This window comes from Nicotiana tabacum, chromosome 11 (assembly GCF_000715075.1).
Source record: "Nicotiana tabacum cultivar K326 chromosome 11, ASM71507v2, whole genome shotgun sequence".
NCBI classification, from domain to species: domain Eukaryota; kingdom Viridiplantae; phylum Streptophyta; class Magnoliopsida; order Solanales; family Solanaceae; genus Nicotiana; species Nicotiana tabacum.
This window is the reverse complement of record NC_134090.1, coordinates 165607906-165634281: the sequence shown is the minus strand read 5'-3', so window position 1 is coordinate 165634281 and position 26376 is coordinate 165607906. Positions and strand designations below refer to the sequence as shown.

Genomic DNA, 26376 nt, shown 5'->3' with positions numbered 1-26376 from the left:
GTATATAGATTGTATAATGTGATCATTTAAGCTAAAACTATTTTTTTTCTTTTTAAATCTACATTTTAAACCAGTGTTTAAATTGCATTTATTTTGTAGTTGCTGGCTGATATGTATTGGTAAAAACTGTACATGGCACTTTAAGGCAACGAGCATAAATGATTCTATAATGTTCAAGGTCAGAAATTTCAACAGCCAGCACACATGCTCTTTAATGGACAATACATTCATACAACGCAAACCTACTGCCATGTAGTTGGTAGTATGGTTATTCCAAAATATTCTGATCCTAAGACAATTGACACTCCAAAAGACATACAATTTGACATGTTGTCTGAACACGGCGTGAATCTAACCTACATGCAAGCTTGGAGAGCAAAGGAAAAAGCTTTACAATTTTTGAGAGGTCATCCTGCTGACTCCTACAGCAAATTGCCTAGTTATTTGTATATTCTAGAGAAGATTTATCCGGGGTCTGTAGTTAAATTGAAGAAGACGGACGATGACTGCTTCTTGTATGTATTTGTTGTGATTTTTACGTCAATCAGTGGTTGGGAATATTGTAGGCCAGTTGTAGTAGTTGATGGGACCTTTTTAAAGTCAGCATACAGGAAAATAATGCTAATAGCCAGTACAATGGATGCAGCAAGTACTGAAGTTTTATTTGTAGAAATATTGTAGCTTGTATGTTTTTTGTAGTACTTGCAGATTAATTATAGATATATTGTAGATATATTATAAAAAAGTTGTAGTTTGTATATGTATGTCTTCTTCTGCATTTTTTCTGTAGCCAATTAATTGCTTTTTGTCACATAATGTAGGTACCATATTACCATTGGCATATGTTGTTGTTGATTCAGAGAATGACGCATCATGAAAGTGGTTTTTTGAGCAATTCAAACTCGCATATGATGAAAGACCAAATATGTGTGTTGTTTCGGATCAGAATGAGAGTATCTTGAAGGCAACATCTATTGTTTATCCCGGCATGCCATATTATTCTTGCATGTGACATATTTGGACAAATATACGGGCAAAATTCAAGAAAGGACATCTTAAGTTAAGTGAATTATACTTTGCCACGGCACGGTCATACACCCTTGATGAATTTAGTGAAAGGATGTCAAAGATTGAAGAGATTGACCCCCGTGTTAAAGCATACTTATACGATATTGTCTATCATAGATGGTCTCGAGTACATGCTATGGTGAACAGAACTTGGACTATGACATCAAACATTGCAGAGTCGTTGAATGCTGTAATAAAATATGCAAAAGAGCTGCCGATAGTAGAACTATTAGAGTATATGAGGACCTTTCTTGAACGTTGAAAGTAAATGGTACATTCACATACCTTGGGTTCAAATTCAACAAAGAGTTGGATGACAACAGAACATTGTCGTACAAGCTTAGAGTAAGATCTGATTATTTATTGAATCAAATTAATTCATACAGAACAATGTAGATATATTGTAGATATTTTGTATATAGTTTGAGTTTAACCATAGATGAATTGTTTTTTGTTTGTAATGTAATCTTAGGTGAGGGCTTCAACAGACTACATCCATACAGTACTAGATGGTATGAGGCGCTATATTGTTTGTCTTGAAAAGAAGGGATGTAGTTGTGGGCAATTTCAGCTTGACAAACTTCCTTGTCCACATGCTTTGGATACTTTAAGACACAGAGATGAGTCTTTTGAACAATATTGTTCTCCTTATTACACAAGGGCGAACCTCTTGCGTACTTATGAAATACCAGTAAATTCCTTGCCTGATGAAAGCAAATGGAATTTGCCACAACATATAACTGAAGAAGTAGTAAATCCACCTAAAGGAGGGAAAAGGCATCCAGGAAGACCTCAAAAAGAAAGATACAAAACATATTATGAAATAAATTCAAAGAAGTACAAGGTTTCATGCGGCAACTGTGGAGGAGAAGGGCATAACAAAAGATCTTGCAAGAATGCACCCAAAAAAAAAAAATTATGTAGTTAACAGAATATTTCATAAAAATTGTTGGTTAGTTCTGGATAACAAATTTTGATGTGTAATTGTTGAGGTTTTTTAAGATCATAATGTAGTTAGTTAGGATTTTTCTGTATTGAGATAATACTTTCATAGAGTGATTTGTTTATGAATGGTTTCTATATATATAATCTACAACTTTTTTACTATCTCTAGAATCCTTTACACAATTGTTAATGTGTTTTTGCAGTTTATCTACAATAAAACTACAAAAAAAAATACATTAACAGGAATTTATAGAGTATCTACATTATAAATCAGTAGGAAAGTAGTTAAAAACTTAAAATATTGTAGATGAAGTATTGTTTACATTCAACAAATGAATATAATAGAAATAAAACACACTGTTACATATAATCTACAAATTATATACAAAGACAACTACAAAAAAACTACAATATCTGTAGCTGACTAATAGCCAGATTATAATTCAGGTATAAAGAAGTTATATGGTGAAAATAATGTAGATCAGATACTTTATACATTCAACAAGTTGAATTTAAAAGCAACAAAATGTTTAGTTACTGATTTTTACACTTTATCTACAAAAAAACAACAAAATAACTACATATTTTTCCGTTGACAGAATAACTGTATAAAAATTCAGTTGGAAAGAATTTATATGCTAAAAATAATGAAGATCAAGTACTGTAAAGATTAACAAGTGAATATAAAACTAACAGAATGTTTTCATTTGAACTACTATACTGGATAAGAAAAAAGAAACAAAGGCTATTATAATTGTAGCGCAAGTCTGCTACAATTAAAACAACAAAAATTGTTCAAAAACTTGTCTACCATCTTTCTTCTAAACTAGCATCAACTAAACAATTGTACTACATCTTCCATACAAAACATTATAACTACTTCTTCTTCCTCTGGACTCGTATTTTCTCATTCAAAGCTGGTGCACTTTTTCTCCTTGCCAATTTGTATGTCAGCTCACTATCACTAATTGTCCAATGCTCCTGCTTCTTTCTAGCATAGTCCCAAAGTAGCGCTCCATAGCGTCTACGGTGTTGGTCAATATCAGAAAGGTCTTCTGCCGGAATTGATAACTCTCCAAGACTAACATACTCTGCAAAGGCAGCAACAAATACACCACAATTGCTGCAAAAGATAAAAAAATGTCAATATTTACCAAACCATCAGAAAATAAAAGGGTTAAATAAATAGAAAAAGAAGATTTTTATTACAGTGATCCTTCTTTTTGTTGTGGTATCTCTCCGGATCAACTGAATGTTAAGAGGGTCGGTAACAGGTTTCTCAATGTATGCCTTTGTATTCTTGAAGTTGATGTCTTTACGCTTCCCATAAAAACCGGTGCATGACAAATACAAGGGATAATAACAGAAAACTTGTCGACATAAGATTCAACAATAGGGTAATTGCGTGAAGAGACCATGGAATCATACGCATAAAGACACCTTTCTGCAATATCAAAAACAACCAACACCCAGTGAAATTTTTCTACAATGTTGACGGGCATGATGACATAATCAACTTCATCTCATGAAATATTTGTGAGTAGTCTATACCCCAATATATATTCTTCTACAACGTCCCGGGGTTTGACAACAGAAAACTTCTTTTCTTGAGGAGAATTTTGGAACTTTTCATAGATTTGATCAATCCTAATCTTGAACAAACAATCTATTGTAATAAACTTGGTCTTGTTGTGGGGGCTATACTTGCCTCTTTTCTTCAAGTAATACATTATAACATTAATGTGTTTCAACAAAAATATATTGCATTTATACTACAAGTTATCTTCAAATAATTTACACAAAACTACAAAATAACTACAATTCATCTACAAACAGAATACAAAGCATCTACAATGAAAGTATAAATTATCTACAAAATATCTACAAATCAAATACATTGAATCTTACCGAGTCATTGAGGACTTATCCTGGGTGTTCCAGGGAAAAGAACCACTCCTTATTGTCAACCTTTTCTACTCCAAGATCCAACCATGGCTTAATTTGGTTGTCCTTTATAGAATACCGAGCCTTCCTCCTATATAAACAAATAGAAATTAAAATAAAAATGTTGCATGAAGTGGATGTGTAAAAGATGAATACTTGAATAAAAGTGTCAAATTGTGCTACCTAACCTCTTTGGACCTGTGTCGGTACTGTGGTATAACCACTTGTGGAATTGATCCAACAACTCAGGGTCTACATTGTGACCAATAACACTAGTAAATGGGTGCTTGAGGTAAAAAATTTGAGGTCCAACCGAGGTGCTGCCACCAGAATTGTATAAAGGAAGAAATGGTGATCGGGCATGCTTTCCCGGCTGCCTTGTTCTACCTTGATGCACGGGTGTTGTTTCATCTTGTATAGGCTCTCCGAACTTAACCAACTGGGATAAGTTATCAGGCAGCTCGAAATCATCAAGCGTAACCTCCTTCTTCTCACCTCCGGAGTCTTCTGAATGACCTACATTCACATACTCTGCCTCTTCACCTACATTTTCATTTTTCGGATTCTATTGTTCTCTTTCAACTGCTACTGTCACTCCTTGAATTGGAGATTGTGAATGCATATCTTCCCTCTCTGTAACACCATGTATATTTAACTTAATAGAATGGTAAAAATATTAAAACATAAAGAAAATATCTCTGAATACAATTTCATACCTGCATTCTCTTCATCAACTGCTACTTCAAAATGTGTATATAAATCAACACGTGCTGGATGATTTTCTTCACCAAGTGCACCTTCAACATGTTCTGTTTTTTTCATTAAAAATGTTAAATCATACTGGATAGTATTGGCTTGACAATTTATGAAGATATGTATGTGTGTTATAAGATCTACATAAATCTGTAAAGCTGTGCCAATATGCTAGATTTATTTGTATATATTGTGTATATATAATATAGACAAATTGTAGTTATGTTGTAAATAACTTATAGATATTGTGTAGATATTTTGTGGATAATTGTAGATAAACTGGAGATATATTGTAGATACCTGTTTTGCTGGGGCTGACCTGCACTGGTTCACCACTATTGAACTGAAATTGCTGATTGTTCTTATCTTTTGGTTGGTCAGTATTTTTGGTTGAACTCCCAGCAAACTGAAAGTTTTATATTAGTTAGGATATATATTTTATAAGTGACATAAATAGTTTTGTTAATAGGATTAAAATTCAAATGTTACCTTTGCATCAATTTGATCATTTGGACTGTTTATCACCTGCAAAACAGTCTTGACTGGCTCCTTTATTAGGTCTTGAAGGCTACCTAGTTCTTCAAATACATCTTTCCTAAAATCTTCAAGCTTTTCATAGACCTACATAATTAAAAAAATACATAGTTAACTTCATAAATATGTCATAAAATACATTAAAAACAGATGCACTATTATATATACATCACAATGTTGTTTAGGAATACATGTTACCTTCTCAATGCCTTTTTTTAACTTTCTTATTTTACGAAGAATAGACTCATTTTCCTCTTTTCCAATTGATTCTTTAGGTTCCAATGGAGGAGCATCAACTTTTGGATCCTCAGAAACACGTTCAACCTCTTCAATTATGTACTCAACTTTATCAGGCAAAGACATCACTGAAAGCTCTTCAGGTGATTCATTTATGTTGGTGAACTGAATGATGAAAAAAATAAATTAGCTTGATTAAGGCAGGATATATATACAAATTGTAGATATTTTGTAGGTAAATTGTATTATCATAAATAAAAATCATTTACCTTCATCCATTCAGGCTTGATCATTCTGTTTTCAATTACAGCTAACCAAATTTGACCCTTACTAGCTGACCAATTAAGTATGCGAGGGATTGAATTAGAAATCCTTGTAGCTATATCAATGTTGATGGAGGAGCAACACTCATACACCCATACTTGCATGGCTAGTGGGAATCCTCAAATGAGATAAGAATGAACGAAAGGATTTAGCATGTGCCTAACTGATTCAATCAACTGTCTATAAGATTGAATACCCCATGGAAATGACTTGTACTGACCGGATTCCACCAAATAAAACCTAAAATGATGTACTAACCCAATATGGTTTCTCTCTGAAGGACAAATGAAGAATTTTATAAGATATAGAATACATAACTTTACTGCATCCTCATCATTTACCCAACTTTTATTGGTTATTATCTGTTTAGGTATGTCTTCTCCACTTTTACCTTGTTTGGAAAGTAACTGCTCATTATCTTACTGACATAATTAGGAGTGTAACCAAAGTCTGTCACCTCGGTATGACATCTAAGGCCAGTTATTAGTGCAAACTCTCTCAATCCAAAATTTAACCTCTCACCTTTTAACTCAGCTGAAAAATAGGAAGCATCGGATGAATTCAATTCATACTTCATAAGAAGATGAATAGCTTGATTTTGCATGCATAAATTGGGAAATGACAGTAAATAACCAAAGCATGTCTTCTTGAATAGCTTCAAACCATTTGGAGACAAAAGCGCTTTAATTTGGCTATAGGGTCACATAATGTATGGAATCTAAACACCCCATAATCAACATTATGGGATGCAAAAAAATGTCCATTCTGCAAAATTCAAAAAATATAATCTAACATTAATACAGTGATTAAAAAACATAGATACATTTGCATTTTATCTACAAAATAACTTCAAAAATATACAAAATATCAACAATTTTAAACATATCAACAAATCTACAATTAATCTTCAAAATTAAGACAAATAATCGCACATTAATTCAGTACTTAAAAAATATAGATACATTTGCAATTTATATACAATATTTCTACAAAAAATCTACAAAGCAAAAACAACACAGATTATGTAGATTTTTAACAACTAAAACAAGCGAAATAACTAGTGAAGAAATTACTAAATTCTTACCTTCACCAATGACTGTTTTTGAACATTTTTAGGAGATTTAACACTACGGGCTTTTTCGAATTTTTCTTCTTTTTGAGAGTTTTTGCACTGGGAGCCACCTTCTCTTTCTTTCCAGGTTTACTGATAGGCACATCTTCTACAAAATCATCATCGAACACTATCTCTTTTCGTTTCCTATCCGCTTGTTTGATTGGCTTCAAAGATTCTCCAGCATCGAAATCATGTTTCTGTTTAGTTCTAGCTTCAGCCCTGATTTGACGCGGTGAAAGACTATGCTTCATATCTACAATTGCATGTGCAGATTTCCCTTGCTTCTTGGGTGAATGTGGTGATAATACACCCAAATCGAAAGAAGGTATATCAGCTTCTAGAGCTTTTTTAGGGCTGTGCTTTGAAGGTTTGTTCTTCTTCATTGAGAAATTTTGAAGCTGAAGGTAAATATGTGTATGAACTTTGAAGATTTGACTTCAATTTTGACTAGTTGTAGAAGAAAAAACTTGATTTTGGACGTTAATGGTAGGGGGTTACATATGTTTCTCTGGTTTTAGCAGAGGGAATAATGGTTTGAAACGTAGGTGTGGGGTGATACATGGGTGAGGGTGTGGGTTTGGGAGAGAGAAACGTGGGGGGAGGGGGGATTGGAGGAATATACGGTACCATTAATTTAGGAGTGATATATGGTACAATTAATGTACAGTTAAAACACCTTATGGTATAGCATTGATAATTAGGTATACTAAATGTAATTATATCAAACCTTAAACATTGAGGGTAATATAGTTTCCGATATGGCATAGGAATGTAAAAATTCCAAATTTAAACTCAATCCAAGTACGTTCATAAAAATATTCTTCTGCATCTTGAACGTATAGCTACTATTACTGACACAAAATCTTTTTTTCCAAAATAAATTTCTTAACTTTTTCCTTCATTCTATATTCGTTGTTCATCATTTTCTTTATAAAGAAACTTTTTAATTTATAATTTTTTGTAAACTTTTTAAGGGTATTTTAGTCATTTAAATAGTAGAACAGCTTATCAATATTTTTCTACCAAATATATCTAATACTTATTATCAGTTTTAACATGTCTATCCAAATGCGTAAATGCTTATTTAAAAATTAGTTTCAGCACTTAAAATATTTTTCATCACTTCAAGCTTATCAACTCTTTATAATCAGCTAATCCAAATGGGCTCTTAGCCCGTCCCGAAAGAATTTCAATTTACGTGCTAATTTAATGTGGACTATTAACGATTTTCCTACGTATGGAATGTTGTCTGGGTAGATGACTGCTGGGAAGCTAGCTTGTCCTTACTGCATAGAAAATAGTAAAGTGTTCACTTTGAAACATGGCCGAAAGCAATCATGGTTTGATTGTCATCGTCAATTCTTGCCTCATGATCATGAGTTTAGAAGGATGAAAATACATTCAAAAAGAATAAAATGGAATATGATTCTCCACCTCCGATACTTTCAGGTGAGGAAATTTGGGAGAGGGTCCAGAATTTCAGTAAAGTTACTGAAACTCCCCCTTATAGATTCCCACGATATGGTGTTACTCATAATTGGACGAAACAGAGTATATTTTGGGAGTTGCCTTATTGGAAGGATAATCTTCTCCGTCACAACCTTGATCTCATGCATATTGAGAAAAATTATTTTGATAATTTGTTCAACACAGTGATAGATGTTAAAGGTAAGACAAAGGCTAACCAGAAGGCTAGAATGGACTTACAAGAATATTGCAGATGGCCTGAATTATACTTGCAGACAACAAACAATGGTAAGGTGTTCAAGCCCAAATTAAGTTACACATTCACTTTGGAGGAAAGACGGCAAATTTGTGATTGGGTTACGAAATTGAAGATGCTTGAGGGTTATGCGTCGAATCTTGGAAAAAAAGTAGATATGGAGGTAGGGAAGTTGAGCCATTTGAAAAGTCATGATTGTCATGTTTTCATGGAGACCTTAGTGCCTATTGCATTTTGCGGTTTGCCTAAAAGAATTTGGAAACCCATCACAGAGATTAGTTTGTTTTTCAAAGACTTGTGTTCTACTACATTAAGGGAAGAAAACCTACTCCGGATAGATCAGAACATTCATGTAACTTCTAGTAAGATGGAAAAGATATTTTCATGTGGTTTTTTTGATGTGATGGAACACCTTCCAATCCACCTTGTACACAAGGCACGACTTGGAGGGCCTATTCAATGCAGATGGATGTATCCCTTTGAGAGATAATATTATAAGTTTGATGTAATTTTCTATTTTATTTGAAGGATCTATGGCTAACATGACATTATGTAGGACAATTGGCAAATGCAAATAATTTGTTAAGCAGAGGAATAGGATTGAAGGATATATATGTGAATCTTATCTTGCAAAGGAAACTGCACATTTTTATTCTTATTATTTTGAGAGTAACGTACCATGTTCTAGGAATAGGCCCAATAGACACACGGTCGAATGTGTGAATGATCCATTATATCCGCCAATGTCCATATTCAATCAACCAGGCCGATGTTCTAAGGATGTTAGAAAGAGAAGTTTGAGTGATATGGAGTACAAGTCAGCTACACTTCATGTGTTGCTAAATTATCCCCAAGTTGTACCATTTCTCAAGTAAGTATTGATTTATTAGTTATCAAAATATAAAATTTATAGTGATTACATCTCGATGCAACTACTAAAAATATTTGATGTGTGACAGTCACTTCGTGGATCAATTTGGTCATGATGCTGTATATACGAGATTTGATACGTGGTTCAAACAATTTGTAAGTTTATCCTGATAATGTTCTAACACTATGTAAGTAAATAATGTTTGTAAGTTATGCTAACTCTTTTAATTGCAATTCGTGCAACAAGAAAAGGGCATATTTTTATTTTTATTTTTTAAGTTTTAAAGTTAGTAAAAAAAAAAATCACTCTTTTCCTGTAATTCTTGTATTCGTGACAACTTCTGAGTATTTTCCCTGCATATTGTAACTTCTGCCTCTTCGGACCTCTCACCCTATTGTATTATCTGATCAATCTATTTAAATCTTGTTTATCTTATTAACTATAGCTAAATGAATTTTAAAAAGTTAAAATACTACTAGGAAGTTCCCTTTTTTTTTATAAACGTCATTTAAGTCCCAGAATTATTTGAAGTATGCTATATACACTCCTTTGAGATTTTTTTGTACTTAAATTATTAAACAACACATAAAATATGTTGAGAATTTGAGATGTACGTACAAATCATACGCTCCTAGATTATTATTTATAACTAAAGACTGGTTGTCTGAAAGAAAAGGGAGTAGAAATGACACCAAGTAGCCCGCTATTTAAAAATTAGCCAAGTGTGTTCTGAATTTCAATTTTTCAATTCAAATTTTCAGGAAAAAAATGTTCTGAATTATTCTAAAGTTAAGATTTTTAGTTTAAAATTTCAGGACAAAATAAGTATTGGCTAATTCTAAATAACATCCTGAGAATGACTATCTGTGCACTTGCCCCGAAAAGGGAAGATAGAATATCCAGAGAATCAACGTCTCCCAAACCATTAGACTTCCAGAGAAGGAGAAGTCCAGTTGCCATTAAAACCTTTCTCGAAAACTAATTATTAAGATCCAACTCATTAGCCCATAATATTTCATATTCCACCATTGACTGAGATTTGATTTTGTCATCCAACAAAAGTTAATAAGTTGGTTCCTCAACATTTTGATTACGATACATAACAGTAAGACTACAAAGAGGATCCTTCTTTCCATTTTCATCTGAAATCTAGAGTTGTAAAAAATGCCTAAACAGAATAAACCAACAAATAAGCAGAGCAACATCTCACAAATTTCCCTGTAATGGTACACATATAACAGCTTCCAATATTGTTAGTTTACCTATGATTTGTCTCATTGTTTTTCAATATATTAAATTCAGCTTCATGTGCTTTAACTATTTTATCTGCCTCATCAGTCAATGGCTTGTTATCTGCATTCTCCTCCATATACATCAACATCCTCTGTAGGAGTTCTTGGATATCAAGTTCAGTCACCATCACTGTGATACTATTCCGCCCTCTCCAGCATCCTATAGCGATAGTTGATGCATCCACTTGAGGTTCTGACAAGGTCTTATTATCTGAAAGAAATACAAAGCAAAGTTATGCGAGAACAAACCAAGCGTGTCTGCTAAAATGAAGATACCAGATCACATCTAACCTTTGTTCAGAACCACCACACAACAGCCAAACTGCAGCTTTGAAGCGTTTTCCCGAAATTTAGCGTCCTCAAAATCACCAAATTTAAGGCTTTTGTGCTGCAAAAGATGTTTGAAATCTACAGGAGATGCATACAGTATCTGTTTGGTTATATGTGGCAACAGCAGTGGCAACCCTTCAGATGTTATGCGGAATGCACCGGCATCTTTCGATTTTTGCCGCTCCTGCAACATGGGAGACAAGACAGGAAGTCACCTGAATAGTACAATAGAAAAAAGTCACAGGAAAAGAGGACAAAAAGGTCATCGGAATGGTGCTTTTGTATTTTGCTGATACTTCTTTAAGAGGGCTTAGCAGACTTGCTTTGTCCTGTACCTCCTTTCCTTTCTCAGAGAAAAGGGAGGGGGAAAGGTGCAGGTTGCTAAGTTCTTTACTAAGAGAAACTGTTAATGATGGACATTCAAACACATGACCACGAAACTACAGTATGAGATGAGTCACAAGAATATAAATTTCAAGTGTCAATTTTGAGCAACTTACAAACATCTTGAGCCCAACGGCAGCTATCTTGAGCTGCTGCCCAGCTAAAAAATTGAGATCAAGAACTTCTTTCACAGATTTAGATACATAATAAACTCTCTTCACATGGTTGATATCGACATTCCTTACAATCAAATGACCTTTGAATGGAAAGGATTCTTTGATGCCGTAAAAAGCCTTTATCTGATCCACCACTACCTCCTCCTGGTAAAATATTACTGGGTCAATCCCTTTCCATTTTCCTTGCATTTGTAACTTTCTTTTCCCTGTAACCAACTCAGGGTCAGATCTTCCATCACTGGGAGGTTCAATCTGCTCCGGCCTCTTTTCGTCCACTATTTTACTGGGGTCAGTATCCGGTGGAGCTTCATCCTTTCCATTTTCAAGTATATCATCATCATCCATAGTCACTTCAGATATCCGGTTATCTACGGAATCCACTTGCTCAACTTCATCAGCATTTATATCTTTGACCTCAGTAAACGTTTGTGCTTGGAAATTGCCTCTGGAAGTTGTCTTCCCTGGCTGACCGAAAGGCTTCTTCTGTATGACTGCAAATCATAAAGAGCAGAACCTCAATATTTACACAAAGTACAGCTCAAAAGTAAGATAGAAAACTGTATTATTATCAAGAGTGTGTGCTCCTGCGCCTAATATCCTTGAAAATGACAACATTCCATCACTTGTGCACAAGCACAACCAGACCACAAAAGAAGATTAAGCTGTGCAAATGTTCTATCAGAACTAAGCCATATCATGCATATTAAATGTTAAATGCCCCAATTTTCTACTTCTGACAAATAGTTGGCGTTTAAACTCACCTGGCAAAGGAGAAATCTTGTGAAAGACAGCAATAAAGAAGGCTCCAGTGTTCTGATCATGTGGCACTATCCTCACACAACGTTCCAATGGTAGACTTGAAGCTTCCTCATCCAAGATTGTAGTTGGAGTTGTAGGATCCTGCAGCACCCCAATACCATTCTGAGAGTTACTATTACTCCCATTGTCAGGCAATTGACTTCTACTAGCATCATCGCCATGCTCAGGTGCATCCACATAGACATTGCCAGAGGGGAACATTCCAGGAACAACTGCAGCTCTTCGAGAATTACAGACTTCTTTGTAAGAAGTCAACCACATTCCTTTATCTTTAACCTGCATGCACAGAAGAATGAATAGTAAATCAAACTCAATGAAGCAGCATGTTTAAAGGATGGATACTAGAATTTAAGGAAACTGACTGAAACTAAGGCTACTAGAGAATACACTACATGGAAGATGGAACACATAATAAAGCAAAAGGAGGTAACCTATGCAGCACCTTGGTAAAGGTTACAATAGTAGGTGAAGAACTACCTTGTGCAAACATTAAATTGATTTGGTTTCTTGTCCGCCCCAACTTCACCTTGCACAAAAATGCCTATCTAGTTGTATTTTTCATACATGTGAATATGATAGTAAATTTTAAGTAGTTAACATTAGGTCTCACAATTAATCTCTCATTGAAAGGGTATGCCCACTCCAGATATAGTCTTATAGCATCTGAACTTGATTTGACATGAATCCCACAACCATGCTAACATTGGCAAAACCGAAAAGCAATATCCCTGTGCAAGATAGGCAAATCTCTCAGTAATACTCCCTTCACCATTTTAGTTTCTATTACAACTTAACATAGACAGTCAATGTCCTAACATCATGCAAAGCAAGTTAGACAAAATCTGTCATCTCCAAACATCATACTGGAAAAAGATCGCAAATGAGCACCAACAAATTTTACCACAAACCTTCCATTTTTTTAGACCTGGCCTTCTAACAAGCTGAGGGAGTTCACCGGAGACATCAACGAGTTCAACAGATCCCCCACACCTCCTCAAAATCTGAGAAACAAGAGAACAACCAGGTTTTATGAGAAGAAAAGGTGGACTTAGAATTTACAAAGTCGCAATGCAATGTCAATATTGTTATCTCTGTGCCATTCAGGAGAATTATGATGATTATGACACCAGCAGAAAAAAGTAATTATTTGGAATGGTTGTAATACTAGGACAGAGGCTGCACAAGCGGCTACTATTTTTACAGTTTTCTGCAACATTGAAGAGAGAAATCAAAGTAATTTCCATGAAATCCATAACAAAAATTAATTACAATTTTGTCCTTTATATTAATGGGGTATCATAGTTGACGTAGCAAAGGAAAACATAGAAACAAATCAAAGAGAAGGAATACCTGCACTGCTTTTGTTGATATAAGTTAGAACTAGAACAGGTCAGACAAACATGTCGGTTACAGGGGGAGAGAATAAAAGGGAGCTCTTTAAAAAAGAAAATCAGATAAAAATTTGCAGCCATTGCAATGACTGAAGAGCTAACTGAGGGATTCCTTTCTCCGCTCTTCCACCCTATCCTAATCGAGCAAGATCAGTATTCAATAATTTTCTTTTCTTGTTCCTTCTACTTTTGGTAGTATCACTCAGTGACTTTCTGGGAAGCAAAAAGTGAGCAAAATTTTCATTGCGTGACAAAAAGCTACACAGTTAACAGAATTGTAATTAATAAGTGATGAACTCTTTCTGAAAATTACCTCTGCAACCACAGCCTCATTCTCAATGGGATTCATTGAGCAAGTTGAATAAACCATCCTTCCGCCAACTTTAAGCAAAGACATACCTGAAATATATGTACGAACAACCATGTGTCAGTTCAGCAACCTTTCATGTCGTTCTAGTTACTAGCATCTCTCCAAAGCTCAGACTCTTCGAGAAACTTCTCCTAAAGACTTAAGCTTCTCTCTTCTATATTGCTCAAAGAATAAACATCCCTACCAGGGAAAATATAGCCAGGGTTCCACAGCAATCCGAGCAACTAAATTATATTTTAACTGATGTTGCTTCTTGAAAGACATAAAATTCATCTCATGCTTTTGTGGTCTTCTAATCCATCTTGTTAGGGCAACTAGAATCTTTTCCTTTCTATGTTTACTTAGGAAGCCGAATCTTTTGAATTTTAATCAAGCATATAAAATAGCCTGTTTATGCAATCTCTTTGATGTGCATGAAAAAATCCTTTCTTTATTTGTTTGGTGCAACTGTGGCATAAAAGCAGTTTGTAAATTCAGGTCATGACAGTGGTTCCTAACCTTAGACCGCTACTGGGCTCCATTAGTTAGGACCTCTTTCACAAGGGGAGGAACAAGATATTTGGCTATATAAATAAAGGCACCCACATGCCTTAACACATGTTAGAGTTGCTGGGATGAGATAACAACTACCACTATTACTTCGTCTTTGTGAGACAAAGTATAAAATTTACTCCACTACTATTGATCTTCTTTCCAACATAGAAATGTACACATAGTATGTGATAGAGGCAATGTCATTCAATCAATCAATTAAGCTTCACTTCCAAATAAGTCGGGGTGCCTATATGAAATCATCTATACGACTCTATTCGGATCCATTTCATTCCAAATTTCCAATACTAAATAATTTGCATTTTAAGGCCATCAGGGGTTCTCGAAATCTCACACTTATCCCTGCATCTGCATGGATAATTAGTTTAGTCCCAACTTGTAGGAATCGCATATATGCATCCTTTACTTCCATGATGTTCTGTTCTTAGATAAGACTATGATTTCGAGAGATTTTAAAACTTTGAGACAACTTCCCTCTTTATGATTTTAGGTTTACCTCATCCCTTTTATTACCTTCAATTATCATATTTTCATATCTATGGACCACAAAGCCTGAAGGTCAACATAGGACATGTTTAAATCATCGCACACGACCTTATCTTATCTTATCATTTGTGTGTTACACTCATAATAATAAATCTTTGAAATAGCCAACAAACTCATTCTTATCTATGATAGGTCAGTGACATTCAGCTTGTTTGAGTTAGAACAATAACGTACGATTAAGAGAGAGAGAGAGAGAGAGAGAGAGTACAATGAACCTCGCATTGCTATCTGAATCTGTAGCCCATGTAGACCATTACCCATTCCTGCATTCCTGTACAAAAGAAAAATAGAGGGGGTTAGGAGGGAACAGAAGACAATTTTATTGATTGTAGAATACAAACTGAGAGTGAAAATGACTGTAGTAGTTCATAAATAACTACCATCTCCTCCATATATCAGGAGCCTTGCGTAAAGTGCCATCACCACTACATGGAACATCACACAAGACACGATCAAATAGAAGTTGATCAATATCAAGTCCCTTTGCTTCTCGAGGCTCAGAACCTTTTGCATAACTTCTATTCAAATGACAGCTAGGAAAGTGCTGTGCTTCATGATTCGTGACTATCAAGTTGGCAGTGGACATTCTCTTTGTTTGGTGGATGAGAAGATTACACCTTTGAACATCAGCATCATTCGCTAAGACCTATATAACGAGGCATTTCAAAGAGAACTAAAAATATGTTACAATGATGCGTCTCAACAACAATAGGTGAAAGAGCTACAGACAGAGTTGCATAGAAATCAATGATTTTAAGAGAAAAAAATGAGGAAAGAAGGAGACCATTCCACCAGGTAATGATCCAGGTTCAGCTGAGTGGTGTATCATTTCAAGTAACTGAAATGTTTTTGAACCAGGAGCTGCACACACTGCACGATGAAAGGAAAAGTAAAGCTTCTATTTATCCAGTTTGATATCCATATATTAATGAAGAGATGCAAAATGAACTCAGACACAGAGGATTAAAGAATAGCTTACTGTCAAGAACGAAATCATCGGGTCGTACATCCAGGAACAGAGGAGGAACCTGAGTCAAAGCAGTCACAAGATAAATAAAGGGCACAATCGTAACCTGTATATACCAAACAAATCAGCATAGCAACAGTTGGCCCACCATGCTGACAGCCTCCTGTCTCGTAATGTTACCAATTTCATTTTGTAGCTTCAAGAACTCATGGAACCTGAATGTTTTGTGTGATGACAAAAATCAATACCAGAGACAACCAAAAGTTGTCTTCAATTATATTCCGTAAATTTCTTGAATGTCCACAGATTCCAGGAAAAAGAATTGCACAATTTTCGATTGAGGTGGGGAGAATTACTAGGAAGGGTATTAGATTTTTGATATCCAGAAAGGGGAACACATGGACTTCTAGATATAAAATTTTCTATGTGAGATGTGCATTTTTTTTTCTCATTTGAACATAATTATACGACAACCATGTCTCAATCCCATATAAGTTGAAGCCGACTATTCGAATCCGTTCTGATCCATGGGAACCGTTCATTCCACCATTCAATAGTCTCTCTTTGAGGACAAATTAAGGACTCTCTAAAACTAAAGATTTAAGATTTTCTCTAAATCTCACACTTGCACGCATACTCTCATGCAAATCTCTAACCAAATCTTTCTTTTATAAGTAAAATGTAGCAATCTCTAATCAACACCTAAGAGACTTCTATCAAATACTGGATCAAATGTGACTATTACCGATAGCAGTTAACCTTGACCCCAACCAATTGGTAATAAAAAAACCCAGCACTGATGAAATGTTGATGCAAAGCACATCCAGAACAGAACTGTAAAATGTGTGTAAAGAGCAACGATTGCATTCTTCAAAAGGTGATAGTAGCAAATATAGAGAAAAAGATAGAGAGAATGTCACATGTGATGGTTTGGTTATGTTTTTTCGATAAGGACCTCCGAGTGTACGGGTCTCATCTTATGGATATGTTAGCATTATAGTCCCAACATTTTGAATAGTTCAAGGGAAAAACTGGCCCTTTTCCCCTTGTTCTTGAGTAACCGTTAGGGGGAAGGGTATGTTGAGCTACTTGGCTGGTGGGGGAGGGCATTTTTTAGCTAGTTGACTAAAGGCGAGGGCATTTTTGTGCCAACAACGAAACGGAGGGCAAAGTTGTCCTACTTCGAATAGTTCATGGTATCTTTGGCCCGTTCCCTCGCGATAATAATGTCGTAATTACTTATCAAAAATATGTCATAACCAGGGTTGTGAAAAGTGCTCGCTTCCTCGCTTAAAGAGAGAAGCGAAGCGAAGCGACCCCTTACCTGTTTCTGCTATATGAAGCGACTCAGGTAGACAAAAGTGTGCGCTTCCCACTAAAAAGCGAGAAGCGATGAAGCGAAGCGAATCGAGCGAAGCGTGCGCTTCTTTGTTTTAAATAGCTGCCAGCCTATTTAATTAAAGGTGTTCAGCGTTCTTTAGTAAAACACGACCAGCAGCAACAGCGACTAGGGTTCCCTTTACAACTTCAACAGAGATTCAGCAGCAACAGGTATGTGATGATTTCTTCCTTCTTCTTCTTCTTTTTCTTTCACTGTTTCAGCGACCAAATAGCGGCGAAATGCTGACGATTTTGTTTTTTTACCTTCGGTTCTTTTTTCTAAGTCTTCTCCTCTTCGCTGAAATGCTGCCCAATTCTTCTTTCATTGTTTTAATGCTTCCCAGTTTTTAACAGAATGGTATATTACCCTTCCTCTTATTTTTTTTTAAATTCCGCTTCACTTCAAAAAAGCGAGCGTTTCGCTTCTCGCTTTAAGCGAAATGGGGGTTGACGCTCTTCACAACATTGGTCATAACCATCTTACAACTCAATTATATGCATGTCACAATCATATGGGGGAACTTATCAAAAATTATACAATAGAAAGTTATATGTGACTCACTTGAAAAATAAAACAAAAATTTGAAGAAAAAAAAAATTAAAAAACAAACTACACAGATGCTTCACTCAGAGAAAAAGGAAAAAGTAGATATTTCTTCCCAGTCCTACATGTGATACCGCAGAAGAAAAAGAAACTACGGAAACTCAAATAGCAAACCTATCTCCGCCTCGAGCTTAGCAGCAGTGTCAACAACAATCTGAACTGATATTGATGTATTGAAAAGAATTGGCTCATAACAAGGTATTGAAAACTTATAGTGTCTTTTCCAAAAAAAATCATATTTATTATTATTTGCAACAGACTTAGGTATGATCGGAGAATTTATGGAGCAAATCGGGTTTTAAATTCCCAGAAATTGTACGAATATATAGCCAAAGGGATAGGCCGCGCCTAAAATCATCCCAAGCGCTGCTAATGTGGCTGCTAAGCTATTTCTTTGGAAAGCTCCTACTAAGATGAGAAATTCCCCGATAAAGTTGCTAGTACCGGGTGAACTCATATTGGCCAAAGTGGAAGAGAAGAAAATGGTAGAGAGATTCGTTATGGTGCTCACTGAACCTCTGTAATATCTAACAAGTCGAGTCTTATGGAGGTCATATAGAACACCAACACATAGAAAAAAGGCTAAAGAAAGTAGTCCATGACTTGACATCGTAAAAAAGCTACCATGTATGTTCGACAGAGCCAAAGATCCCCCCCAAGATTCCTCCCACTGATCGGAGTACGCCGATTACCCCCTGAACCGTACAAGATAGTTACCACCGATCATACGGCTTTCTAACTTAACATCTTTTTCTGGTCGATGCAATTAGTTTACACTATTCAAAAGTTATAGCATAAGCAGAGACTGCATCTCTAACCTCCCAAGTATTTGGTTTTTCCTCAACTGCTGGCGAGAAAAATTTGACTGCCAGGCAAGATTCTCCGGATACCAGGGTAATGGCCTTATTGCCTCAACCTCACTCCCATCTGTCCCCTGAATCACAAAACAGTTTTAGGAATATTAGTGAATAGCAGGGTTTTAAGCTAAGAGCTGCATACATACTGCAGAAATTTAATAATTCAGTAAGATTAATTAAGCATAATCAGTTGATGAACCTCTTCCTGTAGAGACTTCACAAAATCATTCTCCACCTTGGATCGAATTTCCAAGTAGCATTGGCTACTGCAAATTAACAAAGAAATTAGCTCAATTTAGTTCATTTCTTTGAAGCCACTTAGAGAAATGTGAATATTTCACTATATGCAAGTTTATTTGGTTTTCACTTCCAAATAGGAATATGCTACTTGCAGTTGATTCAGTCTACTGTTACTCTGAACAAGGTTGATTTGCAAATAAACAGGAAATATGGGCATATACTACTATTGCAGTAACTAATGTAAACCATCCGGAACACAAACAGCATAAAGTTGTTGAACAAGTGAGAAGTACAAAAAAATTGAAAACTTTTCACATGATAGACAGTTGCTCAAAAGTGTACAACAAAATTCATAGTTTACATCAGTTTTTGTACATTTTTTTTGTAACACATAGAAGAGTTAGCCTCAGTCCACGTGAAAGGATATAAAGTCCAGTCTTGCTAAAAATCCAAATATGCATAATAAGAGGAAAGAAAAAATATATATAATCAACTACTTCCAACAGAAGAGACAAACTCAGTTTCTAATATTACAAATTGGAATTGAGAATAAAGGAAATGGGAAAAAAAAGTTGAGAGAAAGCGTGAAGACATGAGACCTTCTAAATTACACTTCTTAATGTAGAAATTAGATTTCTATGATGAAGGACATTTATACAATCTTTGCTATGTTACTAAACTATTTGCATAACTGATTAGCTGTTAAACAGAAAAGTTATCGAATGATAACAAAAAGAGACAGAGACCTTGAATTGATCCTGAAAGCAGCAGGCAACGGACTTCGAAGACAGTCCACAAAAGTATTCCACTCTTCTGGTGGCACAATCTCTTGCTCCTACACAGATATGCACATACTATATCACCCAACTCCATATATCTGTATATACCATTTCATGTATATGAAAACCAAATAAACAAATAAATTACTCTTCCATTCCAATTTATACGATATTACACTAATTTAAATGATAATTTTTCCATTGGAAGCGGACACTGACTTAACTGAAATTACTAATTTGCTATATACTAACTCTCCAATATATACTGCTATTTTACATGTTTGCAGATCCGGGAACAGAATGCTATAGCTGATCTACTTGCAAAAGAGGGACTGAAGAGAAGATGTTACAAATACTTCTACCTAGCTTACCCTCCCATGTCTATTTTGCCTGCCCAACCAGGGGCGGATGTAGCATTATAGAGACGGGTTCAATTGAACTCATACCTTTCAACACAGAGCATAAATTTATGTGTAAAAAATTCGCTAAATTTGCAACATCTAGTAGATATGAACCCGTAGCTTAAAAAATAAAATGAACCCATAGAGTTTAATCCTGGATCCGCCTCTCTGCCTACCAACCAACAATTTTTCCTGGTACTTGTAATATTTTGGCTTGTCTAAGCAATTTCCATGCTCAAAGAAGCATCATGCATGTAGTGATACTAATTTAGATTTATTATACCGTCTTCCTCACCAAAAAGACAATAATAATAAATGACAATCTATCCATTTTGGATGTCTCAAAATGTTTAAAACCCATCTATCTCTACACAAATTCCACAACTTTCAAGGATTCAAATTCATTAAATTATCCAAATTTCAAACTTTGATATGGTGTTTTCTTCATATTCTATTGAACTTAAGTTTTCCACCAATACTTCATTATTTTCTTTCATGTTCACTAATAAAAAAAAATTACTCTCATCTGCCTATGTGCAAGCTGGCCCAAACACCACCATTATAAAAAATTAAATAAAAATAAAAGGCAAATTAACATTTTAACTTCTAGTCAAGTTAAATACAGTCTGATAAAATTCGGAATAAGACAGTATACCTTATAATATTCATCAAAGGCAAGGTTTTGGGTGGCGAATCGTTGCCAAGTAGGGTTACTGTTTTCTCTATTATTCTTATTATTATCAGTGATGGCAGCATTTTGTTGCTGCTCATCAGAATCACCATTTTTGTTGCTACTTTTCCAGTTGTTTTCTCTGCTTTGAACGAAGTGCTTTCTCTGAGTTCTTGACTTTCTTCCTCTGAAACCCATTTTGCTCTTTAGTTTTTCCTAATTAACTGCTGCAAGTTCGAATGGTGAAAGATCCCTCTCAGAATTTGAGAATCTGAGATGGTGGCAAAGGGAAAGCAGAGTGGGAGTAACAGAAACTGCTGAAGAAGGTTTAGGATGGGTTTTAAAATGATTGGGCTGATCAAAAGCCCAATTTGAAGAAACATCCAACTTTGTCAAGGCCCAATAATTTCCAAGGATACAAATTGAGGGGAGAAATTCAAAAATAGCCAGTTTTACAAGTGGTTATTCAAAAATAGTCACAGTTTCAAAAGTAATCAAAATTTAGTCACTTTTCATGTAAAGATAAATCTGAATAAAAACGCTGTTTAAAATTCGGAAAAATACTCCAGCATAATAACTCGAGTTCCAGTATAATATACCAGTTCAGCATAATATAATGGAGTTTGGAGCACCGGTGCTCCAGTCTCCAGTATATTATACTGGAGCCAGCAAAGTATACCGGTCCAGCATAATATGCTGAAAGTTCATACATAGGTACACCGAACTCCAATATATTATGCTGGATCAGTCTCTACTGCAGCAAAATAGTGACTATTTTTTATTGACTTCGTAAACACTGACTATTTTTGAATGACCAGTCCAAAAATTGGCTAGACCGTGCTATTTTAACCAAATTGAAGGACCTACTCTTATTGTTTAGTGGTTTTGGCCGGGAGAAATTCAAAAATAGTCAGATTTACAAGTGGTCATTCAAAAATAGTCACAGTTTCAAAAGTAATCGAAATTTAGCCACTTTTTCATGTAAAGATAAATCTAAACAAAAATACTATTCAAAATTCGGAAATACTCCAGCATAATATACTGGAGTTCCAGTATAATATACTGGTCCAGCATAATATACTGGAGTTTGGAGCACCGGGGCTCCAGTCTCCAGTATATTATACTGGAGCCAGTAAAGTATACTGGTCCGGCATAATATGCTGGAAGTTCATACACAGGTGCACCGAACTCCAGTATATTATGTTGGACTGGTCTCTATTGCAGCAAAATAATAGCTATTTTTCAATGACTTGGCAAACGCTGGCTATTTTTGAATGACTAGTCCGAAAACTGGCTAGACCGTGCTATTTTAACGTTTTAGCATGGTATAACAACATACCTATATAATTGGCAGAAAATAACCCTAGTTATAGATATTAGCATCAAATAGCCAATAAATGTATATCACAATAATAATATGTATATCACAACTTTATTTTCCTTCTTTGTATATGTCAACATGTATAATAAAATTTTATTTTCATTCTTTGTATATAAATAATATAAAATTATATATATAGTTATTGATGTCTTTATATCAATGTATATCACAATAAAAATAATGTATTATTTGTATATCACATTGTATAGCACATCGGACAAGTATATACCAAAATTGTCTCTATGTACATCAGTGATGTCTCATGTATATTATGTGTATCTATGTATATCCATGAAAATTTGTGTTATATATACGATATACAATGCGATATACACGGGCTTCCATAAAAGAATTGTGCTGTATACACTATATACAAAGTGATATACACATACATCCTTAAAAACCGGTGTGTGATATACACTGATGTACCCGATATACAGCGTTATATACACATATCGTAGTTGGATTTTTAGGTCTGATTTTTTTACCTTAAACTAGTCTAAATCACTTCTAATCTTGCTCAAATTTTGTATATAGCCTCGTTTAGGTATTTTCAACCAATTTCAATCACACCCACTCATGTAATCCAACCAAAAAAAGGAAGAGAGAAGAAAAACAAAGTTGAAATATATTTTTTCTCTTTTAGTTTTTGCTAATCTTGCTCAAATTTTGTACATAGCCTCGTTTAGATATTTTCAACCAATTTCAATCACACCCACTCATTTAATCTAACGGAAAAAAAAAGAAGAGAGAAGAAAAATAAAGTTAAAATATACTTTTTCTCTCTTAGTTTTTGCTTCTGATTTTTTCTGATATGAGATCAACCTTACCTTTTTATCCCACTGATTTTTTTTTGCATAATTTGCAATAATTTTGCTAAACTATGAGAGCAAAAGAGAAGAGATAGAAGAAAAATATAAGGAGAGAAAGAGGGGGAGGGGGAAGCCAAAATAAGCGTGTAGTTTTTTTTTTTAGAAAGAATATAAAAGAGAGTAGTTTTTTTAAGATGTGGCTATATAATGCCAATTGTTTAGGGCTATCTTTGCCAAACCTAATATAAGGCTAACAAATTGCCAAGTTATGTTATGTGTTGTTATAGGATACCAATTTTTCTATTGTTTAATGGGAGAATTACACTCCTTATCACTTGACTCAATAGCCCATCAAAAAAAGGTCCACATTTGATAATGTGAGAATCACTTTTTACCCATTAGCCCACTTCTTTTAATTTCTTTTTTTTCCTCAGTTCTTCTTCTCCTCGTGTCCCAACTATCGCAAACTTTCTCTATCATTATTATTCTCCATCAATGCTCCTCCAAATTCAAAGCCGATAATCACTATTTGGATGAAGAAGAAAAAATAATACATAAAAGAATTAGTTTTTTGGAGTCATATGAAGATTACTTCCTGCAATGGAGTGGACATAACTGTGTTTGCACTAAAGAGATTCACTTGGTAGGTTGTTGGATCACCAAACTAGAAAGAAAGTAGTGATATGGTCTCGGTCTTATCCTCATTCCACGTGTAATTCGAATTCCAGTGGTTGATTATAAGCTTGGAAAATAGAAGTCACCATTAAAGGTGTTTCAAAGCTTCAATTTCATAAATTGCGTTTTTTGATTTGTTAGTTGTTTGCATTGGGTGTTTTTTCAATTGATTGGAATCATCAAGAGAAGTCCAAAACTTAAATTTGAAGTGACTTGGAGTAGATTTAAGTTTGATTTGAGTTAAATTTTAGAAGATCCCCAAGAAAGAAGAAGAACATGTGAAGCTCCATTGATAGGATTCACATGTATAATAATGTATAAAATTGTATAAATAGTATATAATAGTGTATAAATAACTCTCATATACAATAATACATTATTTACATGTATTTGATAAATTTCTCACATATTCTTCTTTCTTCTACACGTACATACATATGTATCACTAATATTTTCTTACAGTGCTTATACATCTTTATACACTTTTATACAACTATATACATTATTATGTCTTTGTATAAAAGTAGTTCAAAACTCCATCAAATGACTTCAAACTTTGTATACAACCTACTTAGATTATTTCTAATAAGTTCAAACAATACCCACTCAAAATTTCTCACAAAATCATGTTTAAAATTTAACAAAATTAGCATTGAAGAAGAAGAGATTTTAGGTTTCTCGCGTCTATTTTTGCATTTTTGTAGATGGGATAGGTATGTATAAACTTGAGGAAAAAAGGAGAATGGAAACTCAAGGATCTTTTACGCTGGAAGATCTAGAGAATCAAAAGAAAAGAAAAAAAATCGGATATGAGTTTATTGATATTTGGCTACACATTTGCAAACTTGTATCTGAGCTAAAATATTGCAAGGTCACCTTATGAAGTGATCTATTGTGTAATTCTTCCTTGTTTAATTGGTAGAAATGACACCAGATAGCTACTCTAAAGGGTTGCTATTTAGAAATTAGCCGGTACATCTTGAATTTCACTTCTTCAATTCAATATTTCAGGACAAAAATGTTCTGAAAGTTAAGTTTTTTAGTTTAGAATTTTAGAACAAAATAATTACTGGCTAATATCTAAATAACAACCTACTGAATACGAAATTTAAAAATAATAAATAATTTAACACATATACATTTTAAATATAAAAATATGTGATTTTAATATCGAGCGATGCTCATGTCTAGCCATTAAGTGTTAACTAGAAATGTTAAGATGACAAAATTTTCATATACAGATAGGTGTCAATCTTGTTTGGCACAAACTAACAAGAGGAGAAGTGACGTGTTATAAAAAAGGGGAAAATGGAGTAAATTGTTACTCTCTCTCTCTCTTTTTATGACATCATAATTATTTAGAGAGTCAAGTTTTGTTTCTTTAACAGCAAATGCAAATACTTTTTTTATAAAAAAGATTGTGACGTACAGTATTTTTTGTGTAGTTCTAAGATATTTATTTATTTATTTTTGTAAAATAAAAGAATCGGCGTCCTGTTTCCCCCGGGCAATTAGAATGATTCGATTCTCTTATTTGACACTGTCATTCTTTTTTGGGACGGAGAAGGTATTATTTTGACTGTATTCATAAATTTTTGTGACTGTTTTACTGACTTTTCAGCTGTTATGAAAATGTTTCCCTTTATAATCGACTTACAATTTTCTCACTTTTTGGTGATTGCAGCTCTTAAAAGGTCTTCCCATATTTTCTAAAAACAACTTTAAAAAAAAATTAGGGCTGTTACAATCTTAAGTTGATCGTGATTTATCTGGATGAATGCATCAAAGATACATAGCAAAGTGGAAACAATCTCTTGCAGAAATGCAGAGTAAGGTTGTGTACAATAGACCATTGTGGTCCGGATTTTCTCCGGACCTCGTACATAGTGAGAGCTGTTGGAAAAAATTGGGTGATTATGGAGAATAAAAGGTTTAGCTTGAGGCGTGTCAAAGACACTGTTCTTGAGGATATTTCGCCCACACCGAGATAAATAATTTTATGCGTATCCCCAAGATTCAAAAAACTCGTCTAGTATAACTAAGAGCAAAAACAACAAAAACTTATAAGAGGAAAACCCAGCACAAAAAGAAAAGGGAAAAAAGTTTTTAACTTTTTGCACGCACTTTAGAAGATGAAAACAAAAATATATATACCCCAAAACAAATGGACTCTCTGATTGGGAACGTGCAAGCCATAATGGCTTTTTCAAAGTAAAATGACTGTTACAAAGAAACAG

The 26376-nt window shown here is 34.5% G+C and overlaps 3 protein-coding genes across 3 annotated transcripts; 2 read left to right on the top strand and 1 right to left on the bottom strand.

Moving 5' to 3' along the window:
* The first annotated feature begins 264 nt into the window (after nt 1-264).
* LOC142166122 (uncharacterized) lies at nt 265-877 on the top strand. The gene is made up of 2 exons (XM_075224541.1): nt 265-649; nt 822-877. The coding sequence occupies exons 1-2, from the start codon at nt 265-267 to the stop codon at nt 875-877; spliced, it is 441 nt and encodes a 146-aa protein (XP_075080642.1).
* Nucleotides 878-1120: 243 nt separating this feature from the next.
* Nucleotides 1121-2724, top strand: LOC142166121 (uncharacterized). Its single transcript, XM_075224540.1, has 3 exons — nt 1121-1258; nt 1541-1912; nt 2710-2724. The coding sequence occupies exons 1-3, from the start codon at nt 1121-1123 to the stop codon at nt 2722-2724; spliced, it is 525 nt and encodes a 174-aa protein (XP_075080641.1).
* Nucleotides 2725-10551: 7827 nt separating this feature from the next.
* On the bottom strand, nt 10552-21583 carry LOC107766522 (uncharacterized). The gene is made up of 15 exons (XM_016585318.2): nt 21257-21583; nt 20168-20256; nt 19381-19447; nt 19143-19258; nt 16489-16555; nt 16353-16401; nt 16158-16243; nt 15754-16019; nt 15589-15644; nt 14219-14304; nt 13423-13515; nt 12457-12790; nt 11636-12186; nt 11097-11319; nt 10552-11016 (listed from the first exon to the last, which is right to left on the bottom strand). Exons 1-15 carry the CDS (start codon nt 21467-21469, stop codon nt 10772-10774), a joined length of 2541 nt encoding a protein of 846 aa, XP_016440804.2. The 5' UTR covers nt 21470-21583; the 3' UTR covers nt 10552-10771.
* Between the last annotated feature and the right edge of the window lie 4793 nt (nt 21584-26376).

Excerpts from the sequence above, each read along its gene's own strand:
- LOC142166122 (XM_075224541.1), top strand. The coding sequence starts at position 265 with ATGGTTATTCCAAAATATTCTGATCCTAAGACAATTGACACTCCAAAA. Across the intron at positions 650-821 it reads CAGTACAATGGATGCAGCAA|GTACCATATTACCATTGGCA; the intron begins GTACTGAAGTTT and ends CACATAATGTAG.
- LOC142166121 (XM_075224540.1), top strand. The coding sequence starts at position 1,121 with ATGTCAAAGATTGAAGAGATTGACCCCCGTGTTAAAGCATACTTATAC. Across the intron at positions 1,259-1,540 it reads TTGCAGAGTCGTTGAATGCT|GTGAGGGCTTCAACAGACTA; the intron begins GTAATAAAATAT and ends ATGTAATCTTAG.
- LOC107766522 (XM_016585318.2), bottom strand. The coding sequence starts at position 21,469 with ATGGGTTTCAGAGGAAGAAAGTCAAGAACTCAGAGAAAGCACTTCGTT. Across the intron at positions 19,448-20,167 it reads GCTTTCAGGATCAATTCAAG|TAGCCAATGCTACTTGGAAA; the intron begins GTCTCTGTCTCT and ends GTTAATTTGCAG. Across the intron at positions 16,244-16,352 it reads CGATGATTTCGTTCTTGACA|TGTGTGCAGCTCCTGGTTCA; the intron begins GTAAGCTATTCT and ends TTCATCGTGCAG.